Source organism: Hyperolius riggenbachi, chromosome 7, assembly GCF_040937935.1.
Source record: "Hyperolius riggenbachi isolate aHypRig1 chromosome 7, aHypRig1.pri, whole genome shotgun sequence".
NCBI classification, from domain to species: domain Eukaryota; kingdom Metazoa; phylum Chordata; class Amphibia; order Anura; family Hyperoliidae; genus Hyperolius; species Hyperolius riggenbachi.
In genome coordinates, this window is record NC_090652.1 from 21,674,090 (window position 1) to 21,688,513 (window position 14,424).

General features: G+C 46.1%; 1 protein-coding gene across 1 annotated transcript in view; it reads left to right on the forward strand.

The window, feature by feature from the left end:
• Positions 1-7,882, forward strand: part of LOC137525410 (NFATC2-interacting protein-like) — a 45,373-nt gene extending 37,491 nt beyond the window's left edge. The window contains exons 8-9 of the mRNA XM_068246487.1: positions 4,108-4,229; positions 7,643-7,882. Of these exons, the coding sequence (XP_068102588.1) occupies positions 4,108-4,229; positions 7,643-7,798 (278 nt within the window). The 3' untranslated portion in view covers positions 7,799-7,882. The remainder of the gene's footprint in view (positions 1-4,107; positions 4,230-7,642) is intronic.
• Positions 7,883-14,424: the final 6,542 nt, after the last annotated feature.

Genomic DNA, 14,424 nt, shown 5'->3' on the forward strand with positions numbered 1-14,424 from the left:
AATGTGCTAGCGAATGTGGTAACCTTGATGAATTAACATTTACTGACATTTGCTGACATGTGTTGAGCACAAGTCGGTAATTTATCTCATTGCTCTGTCATTTCAGCTTCTCATTCGGTAACAGCTTTGATGAATTAACATTTTCTTAAGTGCTCCGTTAACTCAGCTGTTTTCAGCATTACCGAATGCGGTAATGCTTGATGAATTGAAGCCAAAGTTCACAGTTCATAAACATGTAAGCTGTATATCAGTTTAGAAAAGAGGTTATACTCATCCAAACAGATTGGCATGATGGTATGTTGGAGTTGTCCATCTGTAGGTCCGAGTGCTGCCACCCACGTGTGTCTGATCCAAAAATGAGTGCTGTAAGGCCAACCGGTTTCACTGGTAAGATTACCAGCATCATCAGGGCAAGCTCAATAGGTAATCTTACCAGTGAAACCGGTTGGCCTTACAGCACTCATTTTTGGATCAGACACACGTGGGTGGCAGCACTCGGACCTACAGATGGACAACTCCAACATACCATCATGCCAATCTGTTTGGATGAGTATAACCTCTTTTCTAAACTGATATACAGCTTACATGTTTATGAACTGTGAACTATGTCTCTTACTAGAGCAAGCAAGATGAATCTGAACTCTGAGGCTGTGCACTTTATGGCATTTGGAATAGAACCTGAAATGCATGCATGCTTCATGCATTCATGTACCGGCCTGGTTTTTTTTGGCTACATTATCTATGCATATTTGGAGTTGATGCTACCTAAGGAATAACTCTGGTGGACTATTTGCTGAATTATCACTTATGCATATTACTTGGAGTTGATGCTGCTTAAGGAATCATCCTGGCAGACTATGTGCTAAACTATACCAACCTGCAGTATAGAAATATGCTTTGCTTGTATACCTGTATGTCCTTTAAAGTGCCCACCACGTGAATTGTGCTATCAATCTATAAGAACTGATATTCTCTTCCAGTCCATGATTGAATCTGAACAAGACTTGAATGCTGGCAAACTTAATCCATTCTCTTAAAGAGAATCTGTATTGTTAAAATCGCACAAAAGTAAACATACCAGTGCGTTAGGGGACATCTCCTATTACCCTCTGTCACAATTTCGCCGCTCCTCGCCGCATTAAAAGTGGTTAAAAACAGTTTTAAAAAGTTTGTTTATAAACAAACAAAATGGCCACCAAAACAGAAAGTAGGTTGATGTACAATATGTCCACACATAGAAAATACATCCATACACAAGCAGGCTGTATACAGCCTTCCTTTTGAATCTCAAGAGATAATTTGTGTGTTTCTTTCCCCCTTCAGCTCTCATGCACTGAAGTTTCAGGCTGCTCCTTTCTTCCTGCAAACAGCTTTGCCTTTGTCTGTAATTCCTCAGTATGTGAAAGCCCAGCCAGCTCAGATGACGATTTATCCAGCTTGTAAAAGAGAAGAGAGAAGCTGCCCTAATCTAAATAATACACAGGCAGTGTGCATAGAGGGGCCTGGAAGGGGGAGTTCATAGCAGAACCACAACACTGAAGAACTTGGCAGCCTTCCAGACACAGGCTGACAAGTCTGACAGGGGAAAGATACATTGATTTATTACAGAGACTGTGATAGTAGAAAGTGCTGCAGTAAGCCAGAACACATTAGAATAGCTTTTGGAACTTGTAGGATGATAAACAGGATGCAATTTTTGTTACGGAGTCTCTTTAAAGAGGGTCTGTAACGTCAAAACGTCCCCTGGGGGGTACTCTCCTCGGGTGGGGGGAGTCTCCGGATCCTAATGAGGCTTCCCACGCTGTCCTCCGTCCCTCAGGGGTCTTGGGGCAGCCCTCCGTGCAGCGGTGACGTCAATATTTACCTTCCCGGCTTCTGCGCAGGCGCTCTGACGGCTGTCGGCTCCGAAGTAGGCGGAAATACCCGATCGCCGTCGGGTCTGCTCTACTGCGCAGGCGCAAGTAACCGGCGCCTGCGCAGTAGAGCGGACCCGACGGAGATCGGGTATTTCCGAGCCGAGAGCAGCCACAGCGCCCCCACTGGAGCCAGCAAAGGTAAATATTGAATCTACAGTCGGGTCTGTCGCCGGCTGTTCGGAGGGCTGCAGCGAGACCCCTGAGGGACGGAGGACGGGGGAAGCCTCATTAGGATCCGGAGGCTTCCCCCACCCGAGGTGAGTACCGCCCAAGGGAGATTTTTGATGTTAGTCTCTTTAAATCTGTGGTGTCCAATCAAGCAAATATTGAGACAGCAACTGCATAAGGATTGTATCCTGGCGGACTTTATCTGTTGAAACCAAACAGATCACATCATGATGGTTTTTCTATTTAACCTGGATTATAACTATATGCAATATCATGGATCCTGTATGAGGACTGCATCTGCTATATCTGTATAGAGGTCCTGGATACTTGGACTTACAATCAAGTGGTTAACCACTCTGCAATGATTTCCTTTATGTCAAATGCCCTTGGACAGGGTTTACCATTATGGCCTGTGTATCATTCATGATTTGAGGTTTAGAATCTTTTCCTTTTTTTTTTTTTAGGGGATCCCCATCAATATATATTTTTTTGAACTAGCTAGTTCCCATATTGCTTACTGTAGTCATTGGAATCACTATCAGTGGTCCCAAACTCTGAGGCAGCCTTACCAGAGTGTGTGTTCTGGTCATTTTAATTAATAATTTTGTATTTTGGTGATTAATAAAATATAATTTTGTACTTTTACGATAACTCTCTCCTCCCCTTTCATAAGTCATAAACTGCAGCCATTCTTACACTGTTATTGGCAGGGTTCTCAAACTTTGCACAGTTGGTCACTGGATGATTGGGATTAATATTCAGGAAATGGGTGGAGCCTACAACAGCCAATCAGAATTCACCTGTTGATTTTTATGACACATATTTAATTTGCTGCCATTCTTACACTGTTAATAGCAGATGCCTCAAACCTGCTACAGTTGGTCACTGGGTGACTGGGGTTCAAATGCTGGAGAGGGGGTTAAGCCACAAACAGCCAATCAAATTTGCTTAATTTCAATGGGAATATACAAATTATCGATACCAAGGACCCCAAAGCTCACAAAATTGAAAATTGAGTGACTATGTCAAGGTTAGAAAAGTGGGCGGCACCAACTACGTTTTGTTTACATGGGAAAATATAAACTGCAACCATTTTTACACTGTTAATGGCAGGGTTCCCAAACTTGGTCACTGGGTGAATAAGATTAAGATTCAGAAAAGTGGGTGGAGCTTACAACAGCCAATCAAAATTCACCTATTGATTTTTCAAAGGGAATATTTACATTGCTACCATTCTTACACTGTTAATGGCAGATGCCTCAAATCTGGTACAGTCAGTCACTGGGAGACTGGGGTTTACATTCTGTGAAGGGGGCAGGCCTCAAATAGCCAATCAGATTTGTTTAATTGAAATGGAAAAAACATTGATGCCAAGGACCCCAAAGCTTATAAACTTGGTCATTGAGTGACTGTATGTCAAGGTTACAAACAGTGGGCGGAGCCAAAAACAATTAACTGTTTACATGAGAAAATATAAACGGCAGTCATTCTTACACTGTTAATGGCAAGGTTCTCAAACTTTGCCCAGATGGTTTTAATTACGTTAACCAGTATTTTAAGACTATAATGGCCGAAAACTGAGAAATTAATTCGTTCCTTTTTTTTTTTTTCTGTTAAAACATTTTTTTATTTTTTTTATTTTTTTTTTTTTTTTAGGATAAAATAATTCAATAAGTCTTAGCAAAAAGTACCTCCAAAGAAAGCCTAATTGGTGGCAAAAAACAAGATATAGATGGTTTTGTGATAAGTAGTGATACAGTTGTAGGCGAATGAATTGATGGCGTGCAAACAGGTGAAAATTGCTGTTTTTTTTTTTGTTTTTTTTTTAGGGGGAAACCTCTTGGAGGTGAAGTGGTTAAGCTCCCTTTAGGGGAGGTTTGTTTAATGTTTCCTGCACTTGGTGTACCCAGGCGCTCTGTAAACTTTAAGCCATTCATCCTATTTCTGAATAAGGGTGGAATGTCACTTGTCAGAGTTCCTGTCCTCCTCTGTGTGTAACGTGCTCTGGACTTCATCTCTGCAGATTGTATGGTCCTCTCCACCTCCAGTGACCAGGAATGTACAGCTGAGACCTCTCCGGACCAGATCTGCCTCAAGCTCCAGGGGAAAGACCGGGAGTCCCAGCTCAGTGTTACAGTTGGCAAGGTAACAAAATATTAAGGGGGAGGGGGGGTATCCATTCATTAGAAACCAGTGACCCCACTGAGAATGCCGCCCATCTTATCACTAGAGACCAGAGACCCCATGGAGAATGTGCCCTATCCATTATCTGGAGACTGCTAACTTCCCTGAGAATGCAGCCTATCCATTCACTAGAGACCAGTGACCTCACTGAGAATGCAGCCTATCCATTCCCTACAGACCAGTGACATCAGTGAGAATGCAGCCTATCCATTCCTACAGACCAGTGACCTCACTGAGAATGCAGCCTATCCATTCACTAGAGACCAGTGACCTCACTGAGAATGCAGCCTATCCATTCACTAGAGACCAGTGACATCACTGAGAATGCAGCCTATCCATTCACTACAGACCAGTGACGTCGCTGAGAATGCAGCCTATGCATTTCCTACAGACCAGTGACATCACTGAGAATGCAGCATATCCATTCCCTACAGACTGGTGACATCACTGAAAATGCAGCCTATCCATTCCCTACAGACTGGTGACATCACTGAGAATGCAGCCTACCCATTCACTAGAGACCAGTGACATCACTGAGAATGCTGCCTATCCATTCCATAGAGGCCAGGGACATCACTGAGAATGCAGCCTATCCGTTCACTAGAGACCAGTGACATCACTGAGAATGCAGCCTATCCGTTCACTAGAGACCAGTGACATCACTGAGTAAACCGTTGCTTATCTATTCACTACAGACCAGTGACATCACTGAGAATGCTGCCTATCCATTCCATAGAGGCCAGGGACATCACTGAGAATGCAGCCTATCCGTTCACTAGAGACCAGTGACATCACTGAGTAAACCGTTGCTTATCTATTCACTACAGACCAGTGACATCACTGAGAATGCTGCCTATCCATTCCATAGAGGCCAGGGACATCACTGAGAATGCAGCCTATCCGTTCACTAGAGACCAGTGACATCACTGAGTAAACCGTTGCTTATCTATTCACTACAGACCAGTGACATCACTGAGAATGCAGCCTATCCATTCACTAGAGACCAGTGACATCACTGAGAATGCAGCCTATCCATTCACTAGAGACCAGTGACATCACTGATAATGCCGCCTATCCATTCACTAGAGATCAGTGACATCACTGAGTAAACCGTTGCTTATCCATTCACTAGAGACCAGTGACATCACTGAGAATGCAGCCTATCCATTCACTAGAGACCAGTGACCTCACTGAGAATGCAGCCTATGCGTTCACTACAGACCAGTGACCTCACTGAGAATGCAGCCTATCCATTCACTACAGGCCAGTGACGTCACTGAGTGCAGCCTATCCATTCTCTACAGACCAGTGACATCACTGAGAATGCAGCCTATCCATTCACTACAGACCAGTGACATCACTGAGAATGCAGCCTATCCATTCCCTAGAGACCAGGGACATCACTGAGAATGCAGCCTATCCGTTCACTAGAGACCAGTGACATCACTGAGTAAACCGTTGCTTATCCATTCACTACAGACCAGTGACATCACTGAGAATGCAGCCTATCCATTCACTACAGACCAGTGACATCACTGAGAATGCAGCCTATCCATTCCCTAGAGACCAGGGACATCACTGAGAATGCAGCCTATCCGTTCACTAGAGACCAGTGACATCACTGAGTAAACCGTTGCTTATCCATTCACTACAGACCAGTGACATCACTGAGAATGCAGCCTATCCATTCACTACAGACCAGTGACATCACTGAGAATGCAGCCTATCCATTCCCTAGAGACCAGGGACATCACTGAGAATGCAGCCTATCCGTTCACTAGAGACCAGTGACATCACTGAGTAAACCGTTGCTTATCCATTCACTACAGACCAGTGACATCACTGAGAATGCAGCCTATCCATTCACTACAGACCAGTGACATCACTGAGAATGCAGCCTATCCATTCCCTAGAGACCAGGGACATCACTGAGAATGCAGCCTATCCGTTCACTAGAGACCAGTGACATCACTGAGAATGCAGCCTATCCATTCACTACAGACCAGTGACATCACTGAGGATGCAGCCTATCCATTCACTAGAGACCAGTGACATCATTGAGAATGCTGCCTATCCATTCCCTAGAGACCAGGGACATCACTGAGAATGCAGCCTATCCATTCACTAGAGACCAGTGACCTCACTGAGAATGCAGCCTATCCGTTCACTAGAGACCAGTGACATCACTGAGAATGCAGCCTATCCATTCACTACAGACCAGTGACATCACTGAGAATGCCGCCTATCCATTCACTAGAGATCAGTGACATCACTGAGAATGCAGCCTATCCATTCACTAGAGACCAGTGACATCACTGAGTAAAAAGTTGCTTATCCATTCACTACAGACCAGTGGCCTCACTGAGAATGCAGTCTATCCATTCACTAGAGACCAGTGACATCACTGAGAATGCAGCCTATCCATTCACTACAGACCAGTGACATCACTGAGAATGCCGCCTATCCATTCACTAGAGATCAGTGACATCACTGAGAATGCAGCCTATCCATTCACTAGAGACCAGTGACCTCACTGAGAATGCAGCCTATCCATTCACTACAGACCAGTGAGATCACTGAGAATGCAGCCTATCCATTCACTACAGACCAGTGAGATCACTGAGAATGCCGCCTATCCATTCACTAGAGATCAGTGACATCACTGAGAATGCAGCCTATCCATTCACTAGAGACCAGTGACCTCACTGAGAATGCAGCCTATCCATTCACTAGAGATCAGTGACATCACTGAGAATGCAGCCTATCCATTCACTAGAGACCAGTGACCTCACTGAGTAAAAAGTTGCTTATCCATTCACTACAGACCAGTGGCATCACTGAGAATGCAGTCTATCCATTCACTAGAGACCAGTGACATCACTGAGAATGCAGCCTATCCATTCACTACAGACCAGTGACATCACTGAGAATGCCGCCTATCCATTCACTAGAGATCAGTGACATCACTGAGAATGCAGCCTATCCATTCACTACAGACCAGTGACCTCACTGAGAATGCAGCCTATCCATTCACTACAGACCAGTGACCTCACTGAGAATGCAGCCTATCCATTCACTACAGACCAGGGACATCACTGAGAATGCAGCCTATGCGTTCACTACAGACCAGTGACATCACTGAGAATGCAGCCTATCCATTCACTACAGACCAGAGACATCACTGAGTAAACAGTGTCTTTGTTAGCGCTCAGTGAAGCTAATGGTGCAGCCTAGTTCATTACTATGCAATGGCTGCATTCCTGAGCTGATCTTGTCCCTATAGGAAGGTGACACTTTAGGGAAACTTGTCACCGTATCTGCAGCAGTACTTCTTACCAGCTTTTGTGTGTAATGCGTCTGTCCTTTGTCCTTAGAATGAGCCTCTGCAGTCCCTGATGGACCGGTACAAAGCTGCCATGGGCCTTTCCCGCAAGGTCTGCTTCATGTTTGAAGGGAAGAAGCTGAAGGGGCGGAGCACGGCTGAGCAGCTTGGTCTAGAGAGTGATGACATCATCGAGGTCTGGACATGACACGGTACTCGCCAGGGAGGCGGTCCTCGCAGCCGCACCAGACGTGCCGGGTTCCTTTTTTAAATAAAGACTGTTCAGACTGCCTCCTGGGTGCCAATGTGGATTTCCCCAAACTGAGGTCTGGACTGATGGTCCTCTGTGTCCTATTGCCATGCCTTAATGGCAGAACTCTGTGCAAGAATGCTTTCATTTCATATGTTTGGAATGTGCGTTGGTTTTGTTCCGGATCTTGTAAGACGCACAGTACCTCTTCTGCTCTGGCCATGAAGGGAAGACCAGCTTCAGGCAGGTATGTTCTCCTAGTCCTGTGCACAGCAGGGATTTTATTGTTATACAAGCTCTGTGATTAATTGTCACACAATAATTACATTTTATTTTGTTCTACCTGGTGGGGATGTTAGACCCCCCTCCTACTCCTTCTGTCACATAAGCACCTCCTTCCTCACAGGGCTTCCTACTGCCTTTTGGGCCCCTCCTCTTAAGCCACCTCCTCCCTCACGAGGCCCCTCTCCCCACAGGTCTCCCTCCGCCGGTTTGTGCTGCAAGGGCCCATCCGGTGACAAATCAGCTGAAACGGAAACTGGTTGGCTGCGGGTGTGGCACTCTTCAAACATCCATTGCAGCACTGGGTCTGTGATTGATGTCACTTGTCCACAAGAAATCAGACTGGCTTTAAGTTTCCGAGGCTGCTCTTCACAATGTTGTGCGCACCTCTGAGGAGTATTACTATGGGGGGGGGGGGGTTCTTTACGTGCCCCGCTAGTGAGTGGTCATTTACACAGGAAGGGAGAAGAGCCAGCCTCCAATGCAAGCATGTTGATGTGTGCACGCAGCAAGCTTGGTTGGCACGACGGCTGTCTTGGCCGATACGTCCACTTGAAGCAAGCTGAGGAAAACTAGCTTATTTAGAGGAAAGGCTCTGGAATTAATATAGCTCTATATGGCAGCCTCCATATCCCTCTCACTTCAGGTCTGCTTTAAAGGAGTACTGTAGGGGGGTCGGGGGAAAATGAGTTACTTACCAGGGGCTTCTAATGGTCCCCCGCAGACGTCCTGTGCCGGCCCTGCCACTCCCCAATGCTCTGGCCCCGCCTCCGGTTCTCTTCTGTAATTTAAGACTTTAAAGTCTGAAAACTACTGCGCCTGGGTTGCCGTGTCCTCGCTCCCGCTGATGTCACCAGGAGTGTACTGCGCAGACGATGTGTGGTCTGGGCCTGTGCAGTACGCTCCTGGTGACATCAGCGGGATCGAGGACATGGCAACGCAGGCGCAGTGGTTTTCTGACTTTAAAGTCAGAAATTCCAGAAGTGAACAGGAGGCGGGGCCGGAGCACTGGGGAGTGGCTGCGTGGGCACAGGATGTCTGCGGGGGACCATTAGAAGCCTCGGGTAAGTTCAACTCCTTTTCCCCCAACCCCCCCATACAGTACTCCTTTTAAAGGGTAACTGAAGTGACAGATGTGGAGGCTGCTATATTTATTTATTTTTTAAGCAATACCAGTTGCCTGGCTGTCCTGATCCTCTGCCTCAAATACTTTTAGCCATAGCGCCTAAACAAGCATATATGCAGATCAGGTGTTTCTGACATTATTGTCAGATCTGAGAAGATTAGTTGCATGCTTGTTCCTGGTGTGATTCAGACACTGTTGTAGCCAAATAGATCAGCAGGACAGCCGGGCAAGTGGTATTGTTTAATACAAGATAAATATGGCGGCCTCCATATACCGGTCACTTCAGTTCCCCTTTAAAGTGACCAATCCAGGTAGAATACAGTTCTTGTCCTACCATTTCCCATTGTTTCAACTAACTAAGTTTCTCAGGGGATTTGACAATCTTTATAAAGCAGATTATAAGCGAGGGGAGAATGGCATGCAAAGATTTATTTCGATAACTGATAGTTGCTGAGAATATAACTAGTGCTATGAAAAGAACTTAGAGGCAGCCGCTTGCACAGCTAGACTCTTGGCTAGCATCCCATCCCCCAATGCCGCGCAGTGTAGCTGCGGAGCTTACGCTCGCCTATCTGCCGCATTTTTCTCCTCCCTCGCCAGGGCGCCTGTACCCTGCGACTCAGTGGCACCTATGGGGTCATGCACATGTCTTCAGGTCACAGAGTAGAGGCACCCTGGCGGTGATGGTGAGGAGGATACAGGAAATGGTGTGCTGGCAGATAGGTGAGTATGTTCTGCCACAACACTCTGTACATCCTGCAGGGGCACATTTTAGATAGAGGGGGTGGAGCTTAAGTGGCCAGGGGTCTGTTGGTTGTCCTGAAATGGAAAGCCCCTACTGCTGCACTCCTGGCCACCCCCTATTGAGCTAGCGAGCCTGCGCGATTGCTAGTTTCAATCTATTTCGGTCAGGAATTAATCAGAATGACCATTGAGCGGCCATGTTGCAGCATTGATCTCTGGCAGATTTGATCATGATCAAATTTCCCAGGAAAATTAAGCAAGGCACCTTAACCTCCCTGGCGGTAGGATTTTCAGAACCTTTTTTCAAAAGCGGTGCAATTTTTTTTTCACAAGCTTTTAGACCCTAAAAATCCTATCGCCTGAAAATCCTATCGCAGCCCTGCACATTCCATACCTCCGATGGATCCAACTCGGGATTACTGCTCTGCGTATTTCTATCCCGAGTATGACTCAGGGGTTACTGCTGAAGAGGTTAAAGCGCCCCCCCCCCCCCAAGTTGATCATTATGTATAATCAATTGGCCTCTAACTTCTGCAGCATGAACAATTTTTCTGCAGATACAGAGCTCAGAAATGGAAGGCTTCTTTAGATACAGAGAAAACAGTATTACAATAGGTATTCTCTATAAAGCATTTAAGGTGGTACATACACATGCCCAGTAGAGATGGCCCAGCCTTGGAGAACTCGTGGAGAAGCACACGATCAGCTGATAGATTAGTAAGGCTCTGATTTGCTGGTCATGATCATGTGTTAACCAGGAAGTCATCACAGCAAATAAGAGGCTTACAAATTTATCAGCTGATCAAACTGATCATGTGCTTCTCCATGAGTTCTCCAAGCCTCCAATTTGCTGTGATGACTTCCTGGTTAACACATGATCATGACCAGCAAATCAGAGGCTTACAAATCTATCAGCTGATCAAACTGATCATGTGCTTCTCCACGTTCTCCAAGGCTGGGCCATCTCTACTGCCCAGTGCATGTCGCCATCGGGGATTAGGAGCTGATCCTCTTGGGCGACATTGCTGGGCTGCACAAACATGTTAGCTGTGTAGCTGACAACGCGCTGTGGGGGGGGGGGTGATGTGACGATGTGCATGTTACGCAGTGGGTGGGAGAGCAGCACGAAGAGTGGGATCAGTGGGGGGGGGGATTGGTTTGTTGAAGTTGGGTAGATCTGTGCTGCAGATCGCTCGCAGGTTGAAGGTCACCCGCGCCGTATGTACGCCTGGTTGTCGGTTGAGGCGGTTATCGGCCGGCTCAAGCCAGGCTTGTGTACGAGGCTTTAGTAATGCTTTTAACTTCAAGGATACCTAAAGTGAGAGGGATATGGAAGATGACATATTTCCTTTAGACAATGCAGATTACCTTGCTGTCCTACTGATCCTCTGCCTCTAATATATGCTTGTTCAGGGTGTGACTGGATTAGCTGCATGCTTGTTTCAGGTGCGACTCAGACACTACTGCAGCCAAAAAGATCAGCAGGACAGCCGGGCAACTGGTTTTATTAAAAAGGAAATATCAGCGCTGCGTAGTATGTTGGCGCTTTATAAATACAATAAATATGGCAGTCTCTATATCCTTCTCACTTTAGGTGTCCTTTTTAAAGGGAACCCGAGGTGAGTGATATGGAGGCTGCCATATTTCCTTTTAAACACAAACAGTTGCCTGGCAGCCCTGCTGGTCTATCTCTTTGGCTGTAGTAGTGTCTGAATAGCACCAGGAACAAGCATACAGCTAATCTTGTCAGATCTGGCAATAATGTAAAACACCTGATCTGCTGCATGCTTGTTCAGGGGCTATGGCTAAAAGTATTTGAGGCAGAGGATCAGCAGGGCTGCCAGGCAACTGGAATTGCTTAAAGGGAAATGCATATGGTAGCCTCCATATTCCTGTCACTTCCGGTGTGCTTTGATAGTTGCTGGGTAACTGAGGCAGCTGCTAGCCTTGATTTGCCTGCCCTCGCGTCCTCTTCCTTCTGAGCTGAGATTTGCATGGAAGGTGACAGTTCTGCTCAGCATGGCAGTGGCATTCCTAACCTACAACATGGATTCCTCCCTTCCGTACAAATGAGATGGCCTCCATGCTTTGATAGTTGCTGGGTAACTGAGGCAGCTGCTAGCTTTGATTTGCCTGCCCTGGTGTCCTCTTCCTTCTGAGCTGAGATTTGCATGGAAGGTGACAGTTCTGCTCAGCATGACATTGTGCATTCCTAACCTACAACATGGATTCCTCCCTTCCGTACAAATGAGATGGCCTCCATGCTTTGATAGTTGCTGGGTAACTGAGGCAGCTGCTAGCCTTGATTTGCCTGCCCTGGTGTCCTCTTCCTCCTGAGCTGAGATTTGCATGGAAGGTGACAGTTCTGCTCAGCATGGCAGTGACATTGTGCATTCCTAACCTACAACATGGATTCCTCCCTTCCGTACAAATGAGATGGCCTCCAGCGCACTACCGTTGATGGTCGTGTGCCTGTGCAATATTTAGAAATGTAATTTGGGCCTACCTTCTATAACCTATCCAATTTAATGCTTCATTCAAATAAAATTTTGCATTTTTGTTATATGTATTTTTTTTATTTTTAAGGAAATAAAATGCCAGGTCTGGAACTGGCTAATGGTTGTGTCCTGTGGTTTTATTTTATTTAGAGGGCTTTTTGAAAGTTTGAACTCCAGGCTGGATTTAGTCCAGTGTGCTGGAAATGGGCATCACTGTATTGTCAAACCCTAATGTGCATGGCACTGTTTGCATGGTAATGTCCCACGGGGCAGGGATCTCAAACTCTAATACTTGAGGGCTATATGTCTAACTGCTGCTGACAATGTCAAACGTCTGATCTGCCTATGCTTGTTCATGTCTATGGCTAACAGTATGCCTAGTACACACCATACAATTTCCCGTCAGAACAATGGGTCAAATTGATGATTTCCAACAGATCAGTTTCTGATTATCTTTTTGTTAATTCCTTCTGCACAAAAATTGATTGGCCCTGTCGAAAATTATCAATTCAATTAATTGATCTGACTGAAAATTGCATGGCGTGTACCAAGCATTGGAGGCAGAGGATCAGCAGGTCTGCCCTGCAACTGGCATTGTTTAAAAGGAAAGAAATGTGGCGGCCTTCATATACTTCTCACTACAGTTGTACTTTAAGCCAACCTGTTAAAGGACAACTGAAGTGAGAGGGATATGGAGGCTGCCATATTTATTTCCTTTCATGCAATACCAGTTGCCTGGCAGCCCTGCTGGTCCTCTGTCTCTAATGCTTTTAGCCACAGACTCTGAGTAAGCATCAGGGGTTTCTAACATTGTCGTATCTGACGAGATTAGCTGCATACTTCTTTCTGGTGTCATTCAGACACTACTAAAGCCAAATAGATCAGCAGGGCAGCCAGGCAACTGGCATTGTTTTAAAAGGAAATAAATATGGATGCTTCCATAGTCTTCTCTCTTCAGTTGTCCTTTAAAGAGAACGCGAGGTGGGTTTGAAGAATATTATTTGCATACAGAGGCTGGATCTGCCTATACAGCCCAGCCTCTGTTGCTATCCCAAACCCCACTAAGGTCCCCCTGCACTCTGCAATCCCTCATAAATCACAGCCACGCTGCTGACACACAGCTTGTCAGAGCTGGCTGTGTTTATCTCTATAGTGTCAGTCTGCTGCTCTCCCCGCCTCCTGCAGAACTCCAGTCCCCACCTGCATCCCTTCCCTCCCTGCTGATTAGAGGGAAGGGACGGGGGCAGGGACTGGAGCTATGCAGGAGGCGGGGGAGCAGCTGAGACTGACACTACAGATGTAAACACAGCCTCACAGCACGGCTGTGATTTATGAGGGATTGCAGAGTGCAGGGGGATCTTAGTGGGGTTTAGGATAGCAACAGAGGCTGGGCTGTATAGGCAGATCCAGCCTCTGTATGCAGATGACATTCTTTAAACACACCTCGGGTTCTCTTTAACCATAACAGTGGATTGCTAACATGTATGTAAGGAGTAGCAGAAAAGTGGGATTGTATTCAATGGAGTAGGTACAGTGCTAATAACCTCAGTATTTAAATAACATTATGAAATAAGGATGATTCATATTTGGACGCATACCGTATTTTTCAGACTACACAAGGCACCTAGATTTAGAGGGCAAAGTCCAGGTGGGAAAAAATGCTAAACTTGGTGAGTCTATGGTCCATAACTGGGAGAGAGAACATCTACAAGACACTTCTGGTGTCCTGCTCTGCTTCCTGTGTTGTAAGTAGTAGTGGCAGCTGTGTCTAGCACTCACCTGACCCGAGGGTGCCCACGGCGATCAGCTGCTTCTTCTCTTACTCACTCCTGCCTCCTAGTGTCTGTTGTGTAATGATGTCAGCAGGAAGTGCTGCCACTAGGGGGAAGGAGTGAGTGGAGAAGCCGATGATTGCTGCGGGCACCCTCGGATCA